General features: G+C 62.1%; 1 protein-coding gene across 4 annotated transcripts; it reads right to left on the bottom strand.

Moving 5' to 3' along the window:
- Positions 1 to 17: 17 nt before the first annotated feature.
- Positions 18 to 18,089, bottom strand: RNF44 (ring finger protein 44). 4 transcript variants are annotated; one of them, XM_048319949.1, is made up of 11 exons: positions 17,956 to 18,089; positions 5,967 to 6,147; positions 5,357 to 5,573; positions 4,694 to 4,861; positions 4,343 to 4,519; positions 3,995 to 4,156; positions 3,793 to 3,917; positions 3,543 to 3,630; positions 3,278 to 3,399; positions 3,090 to 3,189; positions 18 to 2,848 (listed from the first exon to the last, which is right to left on the bottom strand). In XM_048319949.1, the coding sequence occupies exons 2-11, from the start codon at positions 6,071 to 6,073 to the stop codon at positions 2,786 to 2,788; spliced, it is 1,329 nt and encodes a 442-aa protein (XP_048175906.1). In that variant the 5' UTR covers positions 6,074 to 6,147; positions 17,956 to 18,089; the 3' UTR covers positions 18 to 2,785. The 4 variants fall into 4 exon arrangements, with proteins under 4 accessions (XP_048175906.1, XP_048175907.1, XP_048175905.1 ...); XM_048319950.1 differs by lacking the exon at positions 17,956 to 18,089 and adding an exon at positions 8,759 to 8,804; XM_048319948.1 differs by lacking the exon at positions 17,956 to 18,089 and having other exon boundaries at positions 5,357 to 5,479; positions 5,967 to 6,055.
- Positions 18,090 to 18,147: the final 58 nt, after the last annotated feature.

Below are 18,147 nucleotides of genomic sequence, written 5' to 3'. Positions count from 1 at the left end.
GAGCTGGACCCAGCGTGTTGGTATACATCATACATTTATTAGTGAATATCCCTCTCAAAATCAGCCACAACATTAAAAAAAATAATGATTGCACTACTTGGTCAAGCAGAACTAGCAACTTTCATTTTAAAAAAAGTACAAATCTGTTAAAAATTTCAATCAGTATAATACACATATATATAATACAACATACTAGTTATGTTAAATGCTACAAAACCAATATGATTCCAATGGAATGGAAAAAAACAAACACTTTTAGAGCTTTAAGAACCTTTTTTTCTATATATTAGCCTTTTTTCAAATACATACATGGGAAAAATGAGGTAACTGTAAAATGTGCAAGTAACAGAGCAAAAAAAATTATATATATATATTTATATATATATATATATATAAAAACTTTCTAACACAGAACACACGTCCTAGCACCTTCCGGGGAGCCGCGGGGAACGCGGGGGTCCCACCGGAGGGCCCGGGGACTGGTATAATAGAACAGTAAACAGTCCACTATCCCACCACAGGAATTCATTGGTAAACAGTGGTATCTACAGCGCAGTCAGCAATCACAAACACCCTAAATAATTGTTTTTTAGTTTTTTTTTTTTGTCGTTTTTTCTTTTTGTTATTTTTTTTTAAATGATACTTTTAGCTGCTCATTGGAATAAATTCTGCAGCACACGAGCTGTGAGCTTTCGAGTCGCCGTCAAAGGACCGTAAGGCTTTCCTGGCTCCCTGGGCACCGCGAGGGCGGGAGGGGAGGAGGGGGGCGTCTCCGGGGGCACGAAGCCGGGGACTCCTTTGGTTATCTGTCACTGAGTGAGGGACGGGGAGGGGGCCGGGGTCCTGCCCAAGGGGCACCGAGCCCAGCGGTGCCGGCGCCCGTGCCACGGCGGGGCCCTCGGCCTCGACGCTCCGCATGGAGGGCGGCCGCCGGAGAGGTGGGAAAGGGCGGCGAGGGGGAGCCGGCCCGTAGCCCGCCGCTGCTCGCCGCCCTCCGCGCCCGACCGGGCAGCGACCGGGGCCGGCCGACCGGTGGCTGGCACTGCCCTCCGGCCCTCGGCGTGGGGAGCGCCGTCGTGCCCACCCACGTTCCGGGCGCGGCCCCTCACCTCGCACCCGGCCGAGCCACCGCCGGGGGCCAGCCCCGTGCCTGCCCCCCGCCCCGCGGGGAGCCGCCCCCTCCCACCCCGGTCCCTTGCACACGCCGCCGCCGCGGGCACGGACCCCGCGGGGACGGCCCTGAAAGTCTCACGGTCCTGCTGTGGCGTTGCGGACATGTGCAGTACAGTGCATGGCAGTATCAGCTGAGCACAAAAACCCCTCTCCCCACCCCCCCTCACCCCACAGCCGGCTAGACGTAGCCAAGACCACGTTCCAAGCTGGTCAGACATGCATGCATATTTGTGAACATTTACATAGGGCTGGCGTCCGCTCGGAGGCTCCCAGGCGTCAGCGACGCGCCACGAGGGGAGGGCAGTGCTCTCACCACCGCCCCTGCCACCGCCTCCCGTCACCCTCCTCGCTAATTAATCATGCAAAACAACGGCCACGCGGGATTGATGGAGCCGGGCAGCGGCGTGGCGGCTTCTCCCCCGGCCCCTGCATGGGCAGAGGGGATACGGCGGCAGGGGGGCCGCTCACAGCTTCCCCCGCACCAGCCGGGCCAAGGCCTGGGTAGCACTGAAAATACTCCACGAGGTTATGAATAAACCCCTCCCGGCTCCGGGGGCCACAGCCCAGCCCCTTGCTGCCCACCGGCCGGGGACACCGCGCCCGTCCAGCCAGCAGGACGGGGCACGGGGCTACCTTGATTTACGTCGTCGGGACAGAGAAACGAGCAGGAGCCGGGGGCTGGGCAGCACACCGGGGACACCACACGCCCACGGCCCCAGGGACGAGGTTGGTGTCCCCTCCTCAAGCCTGGCTGCCTTGCAGGATGCCACATGGCCTGGCCCCGGGAGCTGCACCGGCCGGGCACAGGGGAATGAACAGGGAGAAGGGCCAGGGCTGTGCCAGCACCATCCTCCCACAGGCAAAAGACCCCAAGCAGCCATAGCCCTCTGGGAGCTCCCCAGGGCAGCAGAGGCAGGAGAGGGGCCGTGCCGGGCTGTGTGCGGGAGCGGGGACAGAGGCATTCCTGTGTTCCTGCCTTTCTGCCCCAGCCACGCCACGGGGTTGCTGGTGTCCCACCTCGGCCGCACTCCGCCAGCCACCTCCTCCGGCTCTCCCCGGGGCCGGCCCGGCGCTCCGGCTCGCAGTGCCGCCGGCATCAAACCCGCAGCGCTCCCTCCTCTCTCCTCCCCGCATCCTCCGAGAGCAACGCCGAGGGGAGGAGCCGCCTGCACGCCCCTGGGGCAAACGGCCAAGGAACCAAAAACTTGACAGAAATAAAAATGAAACAAGGAAAAAAAAAATATCGTAAAAAAAATAGTGACAAAGGGAAAAACCACTAATTCCCTAGCAAAGTACAAAGACCTGGAAAGTGATGGAGCAACAACAGCGTCTTTGGAGCACAGAGGGGACGGCCACGCACCTCCCGCCTCCAGCACAACACGATTCGGGGCCCTGGGAGCGCAGCGGGCAGGCGTCCGGCCGAGTCCGTGCCCTGGCGGGGAGGAGGAGGGCTGGCCGGGAGCCCGGACTGCTCAATGCTCACCACATCCGAGGAGAGGCTTTGGGGAGGGGGGGTAAGCGCAGGGTCAAGCCCTAGCAGCGGGCAGCGGCCCCCGCCCCGGCCCGGCGTCCTCGTCCTCTAGCGAATTGTGCGGCACAGCGCCTGTCAGCCTCAGTCCGCCTCCCGCTGCACCTCCGACGCGTCCGCCCGGCAGATCGGGCACGTGCGGTTCGCCTGCGGGCAACCAGAGACAGAGGCAAGTGAGCAGCACCACATGGCACCCACTGGACCCACCATGCACCACTGGCAAGGCTGGAACCACATCCCAGGAGTGGCTTACCCAGCCTTGCACAGTGCTTGGCCCCAGCTCCCAGTGCACGCAGGGAGGGAACTGAGGCCACCCAAAAGGCAGCACCCCAACCCCCACGGCACCCCAGGGAGTCACCCCACTTCCCACAGCGGGCACAGGCAGTACCTTTAACCATTTGTCGACACACTTAGCGTGGAACTCGTGGTTGCAGGGCAGGACGCGGAGAAGCTGCCGGGCCTCAAAGTCGCTGAAGCACACGACGCACCTGGGGGAAGCAGCCGTCAGTAGGGTCCCACTGCCGGTCACAGCCCCCCACCCCTCACAGGGTCTGCTCAGCCGGGTGGCTCACTCACAGGGTCTGCTCAGACTGGTGGCTCTCAGGGTTGAAGCGGTAGGATGGGAGGTGCTCGATGTCTGCTTTGGTGAGTCCCCGTGGCTTGGCCTCCCCCAGCCGCTCGGCCAAGTTCAGCAGTGCCTGCAGGGAGATGCAGAAGCCAGCTCAGCTCGTCTCATGTTCTGGCACAGCACCCCTCCAAGGCTCTCTCCTCCCAGAAGAGCAATCAGCAAACCCCCCCAGCTCTCCCATCCCATCACTGTGGGGAAGCCAAGCCGACGCACCTCATAATTCTCCATCTCTACGTCATCCACGTCCAGGTCTAAGCTGATCGTGGGCCCCACGGCCGTTGGCGACACAGGAAGCATAGAACTGGGGGGGAAGGACAGGGCAGTCAGCATGGGGCCACAATCCCCACCCTAGCATCCCCAGAGGGCAGAGCCCTCCCTCTGTGCCAACACAGTGCCACTGTGGCCCCCATCCACAGTGCCACCCCTGCCCTACACATCCTACAATATCCCCGCCAGTACTCACAGGAAATAGGGCAGGAAGCTCGGATAGTACGGAGGAGGCGGCGGAGGGGGTGGCGGTGGGGGCAGCGCCTGTTGCAGCCGGTACCGCTGGGTGTTCAGCCGCCGGGGCATCATATGGGGGTATGGCTGCAGGGAGAGACGGGGCACTCAGAGTCATGCCAGCCCTACAGTGTCCCCAACCCCTCCACAGGACAGGGACTCACCACGCCAAATGGCAGTTCTTGGTGCAGCGGGTCGTGGGGGAGGTAATGCAGCGGCATGGAGGGCGACAGTGTGGGAGCGTGGTGAGACGGAGGGTACGTGAAGCCTGCGATGGGGTGCTGCTCCCCTCGCAGGTCCACGTCATTGTCTATCCTCTGCAGAGGCTGTGGGGGAAACAATTAGGCTGAGAGGAGCATCCCAAATTACACCTCCCTGACACTATGAAGACAGAGGCACCCTGGGCACCCTGCGTGCCACCCCCAGCTTAGACCCACAGGGGTTGCAGAAGGACAAGACCCCAAAGCGGTGGGCGCGTCACGTCCCCAGCCCGTCCCTCCACCCCAACTCACCATGCGTGGATGCTGGGCTTGGAGAGGTACAAACTGCCCCAGGGGGGCCATGTGGGGCGGCTGGTGGGGGGGCACTGGTGGCGGGGGTGGGTGCAGGATGTAATGGTCGCTGGAGATGATGGGGGGGAATGTCTGGTAGGAGACGGGAAGTTGTTGCATGGCACATGCCTGAATCAGCTGTGAGGAGAGACAGAGAGAAAAACAAGGGTCAGACACCCCTGCCCCCCTCCCCAGGGCCTCCGAAGGACCCTGTGTTCCCAGAAACTTGCACTACAGTGGGCTTAGGTACCCACACGACTTCTGGGCATTCATAGCCCAGGCTGTCCCCAGGCGTCCCCCGCTGTGACTCACCGGGGGTGGGAGGCAGCAGAGCGGGTAGTGCTGTCCACTGAACATCACTGAGCATGCTGGGAGCTGCTGGGTGCTGCACCCAGGGATGTGCTGGCCAGCGTGGATGGGGAAGCCTTGCGTCGTTACGGTGGTAACCGTGTAGGAGAGAGGGACAGGTCCCTGGTGCACCTGAGGACAAGGTGCCGAGGGCACGGTCAGGGTACAGCCCTGGCCGAGCTGTCCCTGTCCTGACAGGGTCATAGCAGGACGCTGGGCACTCAGCACTGGGACAAAACACCTGGCATGCCCATCCTGCTGGTGTGGCCAGAGGAACAGGCTGAGTGAGGGCTCCGCTTGAGGGAGTTCTGGACCCCTCTTTCCTCCTCACAGACAGGCTGACACAGCCTCCAACACATCACCATTACCATGGATGATGATGACAGTTGTCACATGAACAACCCTACGAGGGGACTGTCCCCAGCCCCTGGCAAGAGGGACCACCCTGGCAGAAGGGCCCCAAGATTTAAATGCTAAGAGAACAAGAGCACCAGCAGGCTCAGGGCTGGGCGATCCCAGCAGCAAGTGCCTAGAGGGGACCCAGGGACAAGTCACCACTCCAGACACCAAGCCCAATGCCATCATAGGATCACACTTAGGAGTGAGGCTGGGGGCTGCAGCACCTACCTGGTCATGCAGATCCACCATGAATGGGTTCTGGTGGGGCGGGTGAGCGGCTGGGTGAAGCATTCGTGGCGGCGTGCTGGGAAGAGCGTAGGCGCGGGGCTCATCTACAGGGATGTGCGGCTGCTGGGGGAAGGCAGGGTGTACCTGGGGCTCATCCTGGCCCAGCAGGGTTGCCAGAGGTCGGTCGCGTCGTCCCCACTGACGCCTGGCAGAGGGGCTGCGGGGCCACCGCAGGAGAGAAACAGAGCAGGAGTGACCCCCCAGGCCAGGGGGGCACCACAGCCCCAGGCAGGATGGACACAGGAGGATCAGTGCCAGCCCAATGCCCAGGGTGAGATGCTCAGGGCATTGTGCCAGGCCACATCAGGCTGGGCAGCTCCAGAACCAGCTTCTCTGCTCACCCTGCAAGTGCCCTCTCCGTGTCTGCAGCATAAAAAAGACCCCTGCTCCCCAGGGACCCCTCACCTGGGCCAGGTGGATGTGCTTCCCTGTCAATGTTCCCCCAAGCCCCACTGGGAGCCAGTGCCTTGCCCCAGCAGGACCAGGGAACCGGCCCCACGTCCCCACGTGTCACAAGGGCCAGGGCTCCGCACCACCCTGCACCCCGTACCTTCGCCGGAGGTGGTCGGGGCTGCTGCAAGGTCCCCCCGAGAAACGGCGCTGGGCAAAAGGGGCAGAGGGCGGCCGCCTATTCACTGCCAGTTCCCATGGTCGCATTGGTGACGTTGGGAGACGGATGGGCACACGGGACCTCAGGCTGCAGGCAGGGCAAGATACCAGCACCTTGAATTCTGCAAGAGGGACAGCAGGTCATGGCACTGTCCCCCCACAGCTCAGTCTGCTGCTCCATCCCCACAAGGATGGTGATGCCGACAGCTGGAGCTCTTGCTGCTCCTCCACCTAGAGCTGCACCCACCCCATCTCCTGGGGCTGGATATGGCACTGAGAGGGGCTAGGAAGAGCCTGTCCCCAACCCCCTTGTTACTGTCCCTCCCCTTCATGGCCAGAGTCACCCCCCCCCATGCACGATACAGACACAGAGAGAGAGAGAAGCACTTATTTTTGGCACAGAGGAAAGAAAGTGATGAAGAGCCCTGTGGCTGAGGCAGCATCCCAGCCTGCTCACTGGCCAACAGGGAGCCTGAGCAGTGGCATGGGGAGTTCCCAGCAGGTCCTTGATGCTGCTCTGTGCTCTGGGGGGTGCTCTTTGTTGCTGATCTCTTGCACATCCTACTCTGGAGTGACACTGCTGCCCCAGTGACAGGCGCGGGGGCTGGTGGTGGCAGCGAGGCACATGGCCCTTCTCTGTCAGGGCTGTGCACTTCAACTCCCTGCTGCAAACAGGGTGCAGCCACACATCCCCATGGAGCAGGCGACAAGCATGGGCTCTGCTGAAGCCAAGCAGGCAGCTCTGCTCCCCCAGCTGCTCCCCAAGGCAATGGGACAGGGGGAACAGTGCCCTGGCCCTGCCCCATCTCCCCTCCTGCACCCAGCCTGACTGGTGTTCCTGTACCAGAGCCCCCTTCCAGGACTCAGCTCGAACCCTCAGCCCCAGTGAAGCCTGGCACTGCACAGAGGAGACATCTGCATTTGGGGCTGGGCTTCCCCAGGCTCTGCTTTCCCAGGTCCCAAAAGGGCCTCCCTTGGCTCTGTGTACGTCCAACATCCTCCCTGGGCACCCTCCCACTGCCCAGCTTCCTTCAGCCTCCACAGGCCCAGGCCAGCACACGGCAGCAGCCACAGCCTTGGCACTGCAGCCCACCTGCCCCTAAATCCAGCTCACTGCAGGCTGGTGAGGTCCCCCTGAGAGCAGCTTCTTCAGCCCCACCTCCTCCTCAGTGCCCATGGCAAAGACACACTGGGGACAGGAAAGACAATTCAGGGACCTGGAGCCTGGGGAATGCTGCTCAGAGGGGGGATGTCAGCCCAGCAGGGAGAAGCTGCAGTGTCACTTTTGGGTGACAACATATCAACAACCACCGGGGCAAGTCCCGTGCCACACACAGGTCTCTTCTTATCCTCACCCTCATCTCCACACTACTGTGGAAGCTGAAAGCAAATTTCTCTCTTTGTTTTGGCAGGAAAAAGGAAAAAAAAAAAGGCAAAAGCCACAGCCTGAGCCCCCCAGGAACCTGTCTGTGACTGTCACCAGGAAAGGGTGGTTCCTGGAACAGGAGGTTCCTTCCACACGGAGTTTATTCTGCCCACCTCAAAGCTCTGCCCAGCTGCAATGTGACCCTGAGCGGGCTGGGGGCCAAAATGCAGCAACAGCCCAGGTTTAACCCCACTCTGAAGAACCTTCTCTGAGGTGTTACTGCTTCCAGTTCCACATCCTCACTCTTGGAGCACACGTGGTACCAAGGTCCTGTGTGATCTAGCAGGGACCTTCCAGACCAGGCACCACCAGCGATAGGCTTGGGGATGGGCAGCACGTCCGCAGAGGAACACTGAAGCCATACAGGGGCTCTCCTGTTCCTGGGACCACCAGAGCGGGGGGCTGCCTGCGCTCTCGGAACCCCAGGACAGCATCCCGAGGCAGGACGGCACCCCCGACTTGCGGGACAGTTTTGGCCCGGCCCCCGTCCTGCCACAACCAGCACCCATAAGGTGCCCACCCTCCTGTCCTGAGCGGGCACACCCGGCTCCCTCCGCGCTCACGCCGAGCAGGGTGACCGCGACCCCGCGGAGGCCACCGCAGCTCCGAAGCGAAGAGGATCGCGGTCCCGCAGCCCCTCGGAAGGGCGGAGGGAGGCGGCTCCCGGGCCCCGCCGAGAACAAAGTTAGCAGCGCGCCAGCGCTCACGCCCGGTGCCATCTGCTCGGGCAGAGCCGGGCTCCGAGGCTGCCGCCCGCCCCGGGGGTCCTGCCACCCCGCTGCCACCCCGCTGCCACCCGCCGCCGGCTCCGTCCCGGCACCCCGAGCTCTCCCGTAGCCCCTTCCCCGCCGTTCCCACGCGAGCGCCGCCAGCTCCCCCCGGGAGCGGGGTCACCGCTGGCCCCGCCGCACCGGCAGCCCCTTTGAAAGGCCGACCCCGACCCCCAACCCGACCCCCCGGACCCGATCACGGGTGTCCGGGACGGTGGCGCACGGCGGGGCGAACAGCACATCCCGGAGCGCACCGACGAAGCACCCACCGTGCAGCACCCCGGGGAGGCACCGCGGCCACCGGCACCCGGGAGCGCACCCCAGCCCGCGCCCCCCGCCGCGGAGCCCTGCCGGTGCCGGTGCGGAGCTGTGGCTTTAAGAGCGGCCGCTCCGGGGCCATGTGCTCGGCGCCAAACAAAAGCAATAACAAAGGCGGCCGCCGGGCTCCGCCGCCGCCGCCCGGGGCAGGTGCTGCCGGGGGTCCGGGGGCCGGCCCCCGCCCCCGCCCCGCTCCCGCCCCCCCCGGCCCGCACGTACCTGCACCGATGGCCTGGGCCCGCCGCTCCGGTGCCGCTGCGGCGCCCCCGCCCCCTCCCTCCCGCCGCTCTTTGTTCGCCGACGCCGGGCCCGGGCCTGCCCCCCCCCCCGCCGGCCCGCCGCCGGCCCTCCCCTCCCTCCCTCCCGCCCGCCTCCCGCCGGGCCGGCCCCCCTCTCCGCCGCCGCTGTTTCCGGTGCCTCTTTGTTTTCCGCGGCGCGGGGCGGCCGCGGCGGGCCGGGGTGTGCGGGAGGTGCCTGTCCCTTTAAGAACCAGCGGGACGCACCGCACCGAGTCACAGCGCTCGGGGGCACCGGGGGCGCGCGCGCCTGGCGCGGGGGGGGAAGGGGGGGCGCCCGGGGGCACCGGGGGGGGGGGGGGGGGGCGGCGCGGTGTGCGCGCGTCCCACGTGACCAGGCGTGTCACGGTCCGCAGCCATCTTGGAGCGCGGGGCCGCCACGCGGGGCAGCGACCCCCGCCCGGGACCACCGAGAGGGGCCCAGAACGGGGGAAACCGGGCAGCCCCCGCCCTTCTCAAGGGGCTTGGTGCCGCTACCGGCCACCTCGCCCCGCTGCGACAGGCCTTAAGGCTGGTGGCAACGTACCTGCGCCCCCGCATCGCTCCCGGGCCCCTGGTCACCGGGCTGGCAGCTCCGTGAGCCTGGTGGGCCGCGGGGACGGCAGCCCCGTGTGCCCGGGAGTCGCCGTGTTTCTGTGCTGGTGGGCAGAAAAACCCGGGGGTGGGCAAGCAGGGACGCGGCTCCCCGCCACCTCCCGCGCTGGGACGGGAGCATGGAGGAGCTGCTCCGCTCCCGCTCAGCACATCGAGCCCTCGCCCGCACCAACAGCTCTCCCAGGGCATCTCTAGCCAGTTCAAACTTTCATGCACCAGAAAAGCCTCCTACTCTCTCACATTTAAGCAAGAAGCAAGAACTACTCGGACCATCTCCTGCACACCTGCAGCTCACCTGAGGGCTGGTGGCTAATGCTGGGAGCTGGGCACCGAGAGGCAGAGCCACCGGCTCCCCGGGAACTGCACACCAAGAGGCCAAGTCACCAGCTCCCAGGGAACCACACACTGGGAGGCTGTGCCACCGGCTCCCCGGGAGCTGTACAGCAAGAGGCCGAGCCACCGGCTCCCCAGGAGCCCAAGAGGCTGTGCCACTGGCTCCCCGTGTGCTTCAGCAGCACCGCTCAGGCACCAGTCAAATCCCCGTACTCAGGACGGTGCACCGCAGCAGCTCCACTGAGCGCCAGATGCTGCATCCGAGCCAAATTTCCCCCGGTTACAACGCACACTTAGAAATTCCCAGGTAGGCGAGCGAGCCAGCCGGCAGCCCTGATGTAATGCCTATAAACCAGCCCTCCCCTGACAGCTGGGCTTTAAAGTGCTAACAACCAAAAGGGAGCTAATTAATTTGTAGCATCACCCCTTTCAAAAAAAACCTCAGATCGACGATTTAACAATTCAGTAGCTCATTGTTGCAATGAGCAGTCAGATTCAGCTTTGCCCGATTCCAGCCCTGTGCCCAGGTCCCTTCAGGCCCCTCTCAAGGCTCTCACCTCTTCACCCCAAATCCAGGCGTGCAGGAGGAACTACACCAGGCTCAAGGATCCTCCAGGACATAGAGCATTCTGGGGCAAGATCCCTCTACCATGACTGTCAGTAGCACCACGGCCAACTGCTTCTGTCCCCATGGTAGGAGACACACGGGACAGGAAGGCAGCACAGCAGGGCAGACCTGTGATGGTGTCAGAGCCACGCACTCAGGCAAGAACTCCAGCAGGAAGAGCCAAAGGACTGAATCAGCCCAAACCTGAACAACCACCCTCCAGGTCTGTTCCACTACAGCCTCTTTGCTTCAGGAGCTGGGGACTACAGGGAAGAGAAGGAAAACAGCACTCTGTCCTTTGACCTTGCCATTGTTTGTGGGCAGAGGCAGCACTGCACCTTCACAAGGCTGCCAGGACACAGGCAGAGCACCGGCAGCAGGCAGAGGCCACAGATGGTGGGTATCTGTGCAGACACTCCCTCCAGACCCGCTCCAGCATCACCAGCTCCCCCACGAGCAGCAGCTATCGATGTCCTCAGGACAGCATCAGGAGAAGCCATCGATGGAACACAGCTCACATGCTGCACATGCTCCCTGCCCAGCCAGGCTGGATCGTTCCCATGGCACAGCCACACTGCACACGGCTACGCCCAGTGAGGATGGGGCACCACACATCCGGCCGCAGGACCAGAGCATGTGGAAGCAGCTCAACCCGCACTGTCTCAGGGACACAGCCATGCACACAGACACCAGCATCACAATGCCCCAAGTACAGAGCTCTGCCTGAAAAACCATGTGAGGGGCCCAAACGATGCTATGGCAAGGCTGGTCACTGCTTCTAGCCAGGACAAGGGGTCCCAGTCCAGCCATGGAGACCTGTGACACCCATAGTGAGTGGACAGCCTTAGAAAGCTCTCTACCTGCAAGGGGCTGCTCAGGCTGAACCTGGCTGCTCCACAGCCGACAGGTGGCCCATCCTTTCCTTCAGGATAGCCAGGGGCCAGCAGGACAAAGTCTCCCCAAGCCCAGGCTCTTTAAGAGACCATCTGCTGCCACAGACATGCCACCTCCCTTGCCCCATATATAGGTCAGGTCTGACACAGGATTAGCCAGGGTGATCCAGCGGTGAGAGCACATCTCCCACTGGAGGCTTGGTCTGCCCTGTGTTCTCCCCGACACTCAGCGTGCCAATGCTTCACCTCCACATTCTCCTGGGCCTCTCACACGAGTCCAGAGAGAGAAAGAGGCCCCAGATCCTTCTCTTTTCTCCCCAGGCCCTAGAAAAAAAGCATGAAGAAACCAGCATACCAGCATCTAGCACACAGAAGCTCTCAGACTGCAAGGAGGGGGGAGCAGCAGAAGTGTCCCTACCCTATCCAAGGCCCAACACAAGCACCAGAGGACATGGGACACTCCAACATCAGCAGGGTGAAGCACTTCTCCACCGTGGAGATGGGGGAGCAAGGAGCTCCCTCCCTGCTCCGCACACCCGGTGGAGCCGAGTTCACTGGCAGTGGAGGCAGGACGCCTCCGCCGTGATCACACGCCACCCACTCCCACCCCCGGGCTGACAGCACTCCCATCAAACGCCTCCAGCCACACACACGTGGAGGATGCTGACATGAGGAGCGAGTAGCTGCACAGGCAGCGGAACTGATAACGCCCAGTTTCCTGTCGATCTCTCCCACGTGGATTCTCTGATGTCTAATAGCATGGATGAGCTGCACTGCAGAGGGAGAACTAGCAGCACCTTCCTCCCTGAGAGCCAGAGTCTGTAGCAAGCCAAGACCTCGGAGGCAGCATCCACACCTGACACCTACCCCAACTGACACCATCCAGCAAGTTCAAAGCAGAGTGAACACTCACAAATAAACAGTAAGCTTGCAACAAGCCTTCATTTCCTTAGGATAGGGTAAATAATCTGCAGAGATCTCCACCTTCCCTAGAAGAGATCTCCACTTGCCCTAGAAACACCAGCACGACCTGAACAGCATGACCAGAAGGCTGCAGGTGCAGCAACTGGGTCCAGCTTGGCCACCTCTGTAGCTCAGCAGCATCAAGGAATGGGTTGTGTCCTCCTCTCGCCTGGGTGGCCTCTTCTCCCCTGAACAGAAGCACACTGAACTACACACACCTCTGTCTGCCCAGGCATTTTGCAGCAGCCAGTTCCACAGCTCAGTTGCACATGGGTGGGAGAAAAAGAGCAAATGCCACCATGTCCATGCCAAACCTGCTGCCTGGGTAGCCTCCCCGGTCCTTCCTTTCCTTCCTACTATGAGACACTGCAATTCACATCTCCGTACTCCTCTGCCCTTCACTTTTAGTTCTCATTTCAGACAGCCCTTTCCTAAAACAGACCTAATCTCTCTGGACAGAGCCAGCTCAGGAAGGAGGGATCACCCCACTTTCTCTTCCCCACACAGCATCCCTGGAGTCCCCACCTCATCTGCCACCTCTCCACAAGCATCTCTCTGAGTCCAGCCCTCTCTCTACATGCTGTGGACAGTGTTAATGGCATCTGTCAAGTGAGCGGCCAAGGGCAGGAGCGGCCAGGCTCCAAACACCTTCCCCACTGCTCTCCACTGCGCTCGGGCAGAGCAGTTCCTGCAAAGGGATACAGGCAGAGCGAGGAGCTGGTGGATGGCGAAGAACAGTTTTGTTACCGCTCAGCAAACGAAGCGTCTCTTGAAAGCGCTAGTGACAGTCAGGAAGTTGGGCTGGGTGGTTTGTTTTGCATTTTAAGAAGCCTGCAGGGACACCGACAACCTGCAACGATCATTTTCAGAAAGGAGCTCAGAGAAACTCAGGATTTTCAGCAACCATTTACCCTCCTTTGTCCTTGATTTAAAATTTGCCAAGAGGCTGCTTACAAGATGCACCAAAACAGGGAGTGACCACTACCCTAAGTGCAAAGGAGGTTTGCTGCAATATGTCCCCATACATCACTCAGAGAACCCCACACCAGTGCCTGAGGTTGGTTTTAAGAGCAAAAACATGACTTTCAAGCTGACAGCCCCCGTGCACAAAGCGCGACTGTGCAGTGACAAGAGAGCAGCCTGGGGCACAAGAGCTGCCTGACCTCTGCTACAGCTCTCGCCGGCAGATTTTTATTGTTCACCACTTTCCCGAAGCACAGGCACAGAGAGAAAACCAACTAAGACACTTGGCTCAAAATGCAAACGCAGCTAGGGAGCCCCACCAGCACAGCAGGGAAAAGACAATCTGCCGGAGGGGACCGCGCCTCAGCATTGCCAGGCTTGCGGGAAGAAGGACCAGAAAGTGGACCCTCCCTTCCCAAGGGCAATAGCCAAAGACGCCGGAGGCCTGGATCACCATGACACAGGCTCACCCAAGAGGAAGCAGCTCCTAACACAGAGCACTAGAGGCCAGTCCTCTGCTCTGCATGGTTGAGCTAAAAACCTTCATCCTGCTTTCCAGGGTAGCCAAAGAAGACCCAGAACTACAGCTCTGCAGCCAGTGAGGGCAGGTCTCCAGGGACCAGCCTGCAGCTGGAAGATAATATTCCCAAGGCTTGCAACGAGCGCTGCTTGTTGGGGACACTGCTAAACCTCGCCCTCTGCCATGCACACAGCCAAGTGTGGAGCCCTCCCAAACCACCCTGCTCCAGAAAACCCAGACATGCCACATTGGACATGGGCCCCATGGGCTGCTTGTGCCCTCGAAGGAAACAGCTCCTGCCCTGAAATGCTGAGGACTTGAAGGTGCAAGCATGGAGGAAAGGATAAGCACCATGGTGCAGCTCTGCTGCCCACAGAGTCGGCAGGCTGGGTTCTCCCAATACCCTTGTGAGCTGACAGCACAGATCCATAATGCTCCCCTCTGGAACTGACCTGTGTCAGGGAGCCACGCAACACCCTCATGCAACTCCATGACCGCAGGGCTCAGGGCCTGGCTCTCCCAAGTTCCTGCACCAGTGTCAGAGGGCCTCTGGGAGGACTCTCCAGCACCAGCAGCTTCCTTGGATGTTTCAGCAGTCTCTGAACACATCAGACTGGCACCCTACAGACTGTGCCTGCCTGGTGGGTACACAAACCCCTTGGCCAACTAATCACCCACACACGGCAGGTGGCAAACCATGTTTCTCCAGACTGGTCCAAGCAGGAAGCCAAGGGATGGTGGGAAAATGCCGTGCACCAGCTCCTCAATAAAGAGGTGAAAACCCCAAAAGCATCCAGAAGCCAGGCTTTTCTGCCAAAAACCAGCGCTGTGCCACCTGCCACCAGCACCTCCCGAGCCATGCCCTGCGGCCGGCCTCACGTGACGGTGGAGTGGATGCACACAGGAGGAGTGGCTGTAGTGACAGCGTTACAGCTTGTGTCCAACACACAGCTGAGCCCAGCAAATCCCAGCGCTCTGCAGCTCTCCTTTACAAACTCCACACACTGCGCAGGTACAAGGGCGTCAGCGAGAACTCAGCGCCCACAGCCCCGGGAAAATGACACCTGGAGGGAGACAGCCCAGTGAGCACAGGGCTCCTGAACTCCCTGATGTCCACTAGCACAAGGACTGGCCCACGCCAAGCACCAGGGACAAGGAGAGCTGTTCTTACACCAGCCACAGTTGCCCAGGGCCAGCCCCTCTGCTATTTCAGCACACATACTCCTGGCAGGATAAGCAGGACTTCACCCTGTCCAACTCTGCTCCAAGGAACTTCATATCACTCCCTGCTCTACCCTGGGTAGCAGAACTTGACCAGTTCTGCAGACATCTGGGAGAAAAGTGCTGTGAGCTGAAGCCCAGCCCTTACCTGCCAGCTGTTATTTCATTCCTCTAACAGGTCCATAAACCAAGGATAATTAAATCTCTCCTAAACTCTCTTCCATTTAAAATAAAAATCTATAGTCCCTATTTCATTAGCTGGCTCTGGGTTTTACAGCTTGATCAATTCCCCTCACAGAGCCCTGGTCCCGGGCAGGCAGACGCAAACACGCAGCTTCCACGGTGAGGATCAATGGGATTCGCAAAGTCTCCCCATTCCTTGTTCCTCGCTCAGCAAAGGGAGCCACACAGCACAGCAGGTAGGGACAGGGTGTTTCACTGCTCAGGGGAACACCACTGCCACACGTGGCTTCAGAGGTTGGAGTTAGCACCTGGCAAGAGCAGAGGCAGCAGCGATGCTCCCTCTCCAGTGAAGGGGCCCCCAAGAACACAGCCATGACCCTAAAGGCGAAGCAGCCCAGCATGCCAGCAGGGTGACATCTCCCTGTTTGCTCACAGTGAAGAGGGACAAGGCTCAGCTCCCACAGCTGACAGCTGGAGGCAGAGCCCACCACAAGCACCAGCTGGGAACCAAGAGCAGCCACCACCTCTCTGACCTCCCTGCACACAAAGCGGAAGAGACTCGTCACTGAGACTCAGGCACACAGGCTCAGTGTTTCCTGCTCTTCCCAGCTCCCTGCTGCTGCCCTGCCACACAACACCTTCCCCCTGCCAGCCCACCAGGGATCCAGATGGCTCTTGCCACCCCTGCAAGCCTCTCCCTCTGCTGCAGCAGGAGCTTCCAGAGCCTGGGAGCAGATGCAGGGACCACAGCAGCAGCCAGAACTGCTCTGAGAGCATCCAGGCAGAGCCCACAGAGTGGACATCAGAGTCCTGGGCAGCCCTTGGCCTGGGCCAGCGCCCAGGTGCCGCCCAGCACCTATCACATCGTTTCCCTCTGTTCCAGGTGCATATCCCTTCCTCCCTCCCACCTTTGCTCAGCCAGAAAGCAGCAAGTTGCCACAGTCCAAGTCCTGTCAGTGCCAGGACCCACCATGGTGGCAGCCCCAGGGGAAAGGTCCAGCAGCCCCAACTGCAGTGAGCTCTGCCCTGGCCACACAATGCCAGTGATGGACAGACCAGACCACACCACCAGGGCCCAAATCCTGATCTGTACTGGAACCAGCTGGTACTTGCCAGGGGATATCAGGACAGATTTCTTGGACACAAAACAGCCACCACTCAGAGTGCCCAGCTCCAAGCAAGGCTGGGGGAACAAAGCTTTGCCATCCCACCGAGACTCCTCACATGGCTGCGTGCAGGGAGGTGGCACTGGAGCCTCCCAAACACACACAGGTGCCTCCTGCCTCACCTCCCATGCCAACACCTGCCCTGTCTCCGCTGGCACCGTGTCCCGATATGGGGGGAGCATGGAGGGGGCACAGCTCACCTGCTAAACCTAACCTACTGCTCGAGGGGTGTGACATCACCTGGCCAGCCCCAGAGCAGACACCCAAAGGTGACAAACAAAGGCGCCCAGCAGGCACTCCGCATTAGCAGTATTTTTAGACACCACTATGGAGCCGGCCTTATTATTTTCATTGCAACGTGCATAATTACCCACCATGCACCGCAGTGACATCAGACGCAGCCGGCTCCCCTCCGACAGCTGCTCCTCCTCCCGGGGCTCCTGCCTGGCCCCGGGGACCCACCTGCCCCGCCGGGCTCTGCCCTGCGCATCTCCCCGAGGCACAAGACCCCACCTCGAGGGGGGCCTCGAGGTCCTGGGGCGTCAGAGCCGACATGGGAGCAGGTGACAAAGAGATGGAGCAAGGCACTGGCACAGGACAGCAAGAAGGCAAGCGCAGGGATGATCTCTGGAGCCGCAGGCACATCCAGCCAGTTGTGCTGGAGCACAGGGCCGGTGCAGAGCTGGTGGACAAGGTACCAGCGCAAAACAGAGCTGTGCTCCTGAGAAGAGGGGCTGTCCCCACACGGAAGGACAGCACCTGCCTGGCCGCAGAGCTCAACTCCTGCCCGGGAGAGCAAACCCTGGAGCGCATCCCAGCCGCCCACAACGCGGTCCCACACGTCCTCCGTAAGACAGGGCTGCCACGGGCCCCACACGCAGCCCACGCTGCCAGCCCAGATCCTGCCGGGCCGGTGGCACGGCTTGTCCCACTGCCACCACCCCGGGTGCCACTACCCCCACCCTGTCACTTCGGGCTCGTTTGTTTCCTACCTCCTCCCCAGGGACAACTTTCCGAAGAGTTTCACCACTTCCCCTCCCGCTCCCTGTCCCACGCCGGGGCTTGCCCCGAGCTGGCACAGTTTACCGGGTCCGGGGGAACGGCGGACGGGACACCGCGAGATGCCAAGCGGGAGGACACAGCACGAGCCTCGGCAGCAGCCCCTGACTCCCGCCCGGCCGGGGTCGCGGGAGCCCCCGAGAAGGGGCTCCGGCCGGGGCAGGCCCGGACAGCCGCCGTGGGCGGCAGCGCTCCGGCTCCGGCTCCCTTCCCGCTGCCCCCCTTGTCCCCGCGGGGCTCCCCGAGCAGCGGGGGCTCCTCCCACCGCCGTGCGGCTGCACCGGGCCTGGCTGCGCTTTACGGCCGTTTCCCCGAGCCCCGATGCCCCGGCAGCCGCCACCCCCGCCCGCCCCGGCCATCCGCCCCCTCCGCGCACCGGGCCCGGCCCGGCCGCCCCCGCCGCACCGGGCCGCGCTCGCTCCTCCGCCCGCCGCACCGGGCCCCGCCGGCCCTGCATCCGCCCCATCGCTCTGGGCCCTGCCCGCCGCCCTCCCCGTCCCGCTGCCCGGGGGCTGCCCTCCACCTTCCCCCAGCCCCGGGCCCTACCCGCCGCCTCCCCCTGGTGCCCCGGCCCTGCCCCGCACAGCCCGGGCCTGCGGCCGCCGCCGCGCCCCGTACCTTCTGGAGGCGCGCCCCCGGCGCTCGGTGCCGTGCCCCGGCGCTGCCCGCCGCTCAGCCCGCTCGCATGGCGCGGCGGCCGGGCCCGCCGGGCTCCGTGTCCGTCCCGGTGCCGGTGCCGGTGCCGGTCCCGGTGCCGGTGCCGCTCCCGCTCCGGCCTCAGCCCCGCCTCATGGCGCCCCCGCGCCCGCT

This window comes from Corvus hawaiiensis, chromosome 15 (assembly GCF_020740725.1).
Source record: "Corvus hawaiiensis isolate bCorHaw1 chromosome 15, bCorHaw1.pri.cur, whole genome shotgun sequence".
In the NCBI taxonomy this organism is placed as follows: Eukaryota; Metazoa; Chordata; class Aves; order Passeriformes; family Corvidae; genus Corvus; species Corvus hawaiiensis.
The sequence above is the reverse complement of the archived record's forward strand: the minus strand, read 5'-3'. Positions and strand labels throughout refer to the sequence as shown.

What these genes read in the sequence shown, in the direction of transcription:
- RNF44 (XM_048319949.1), bottom strand. Translation starts at nt 6,073, where the DNA reads ATGCGACCATGGGAACTGGCAGTGAATAGGCGGCCGCCCTCTGCCCCT. An exon ending in TCTGCTGCCTCCCACCCCCG is followed by an intron (nt 4,520 to 4,693) that starts GTGAGTCACAGC and finishes CTCTCCTCACAG; the next exon opens with CTGATTCAGGCATGTGCCAT. An exon ending in TAGAGATGGAGAATTATGAG is followed by an intron (nt 3,400 to 3,542) that starts GTGCGTCGGCTT and finishes ATCTCCCTGCAG; the next exon opens with GCACTGCTGAACTTGGCCGA.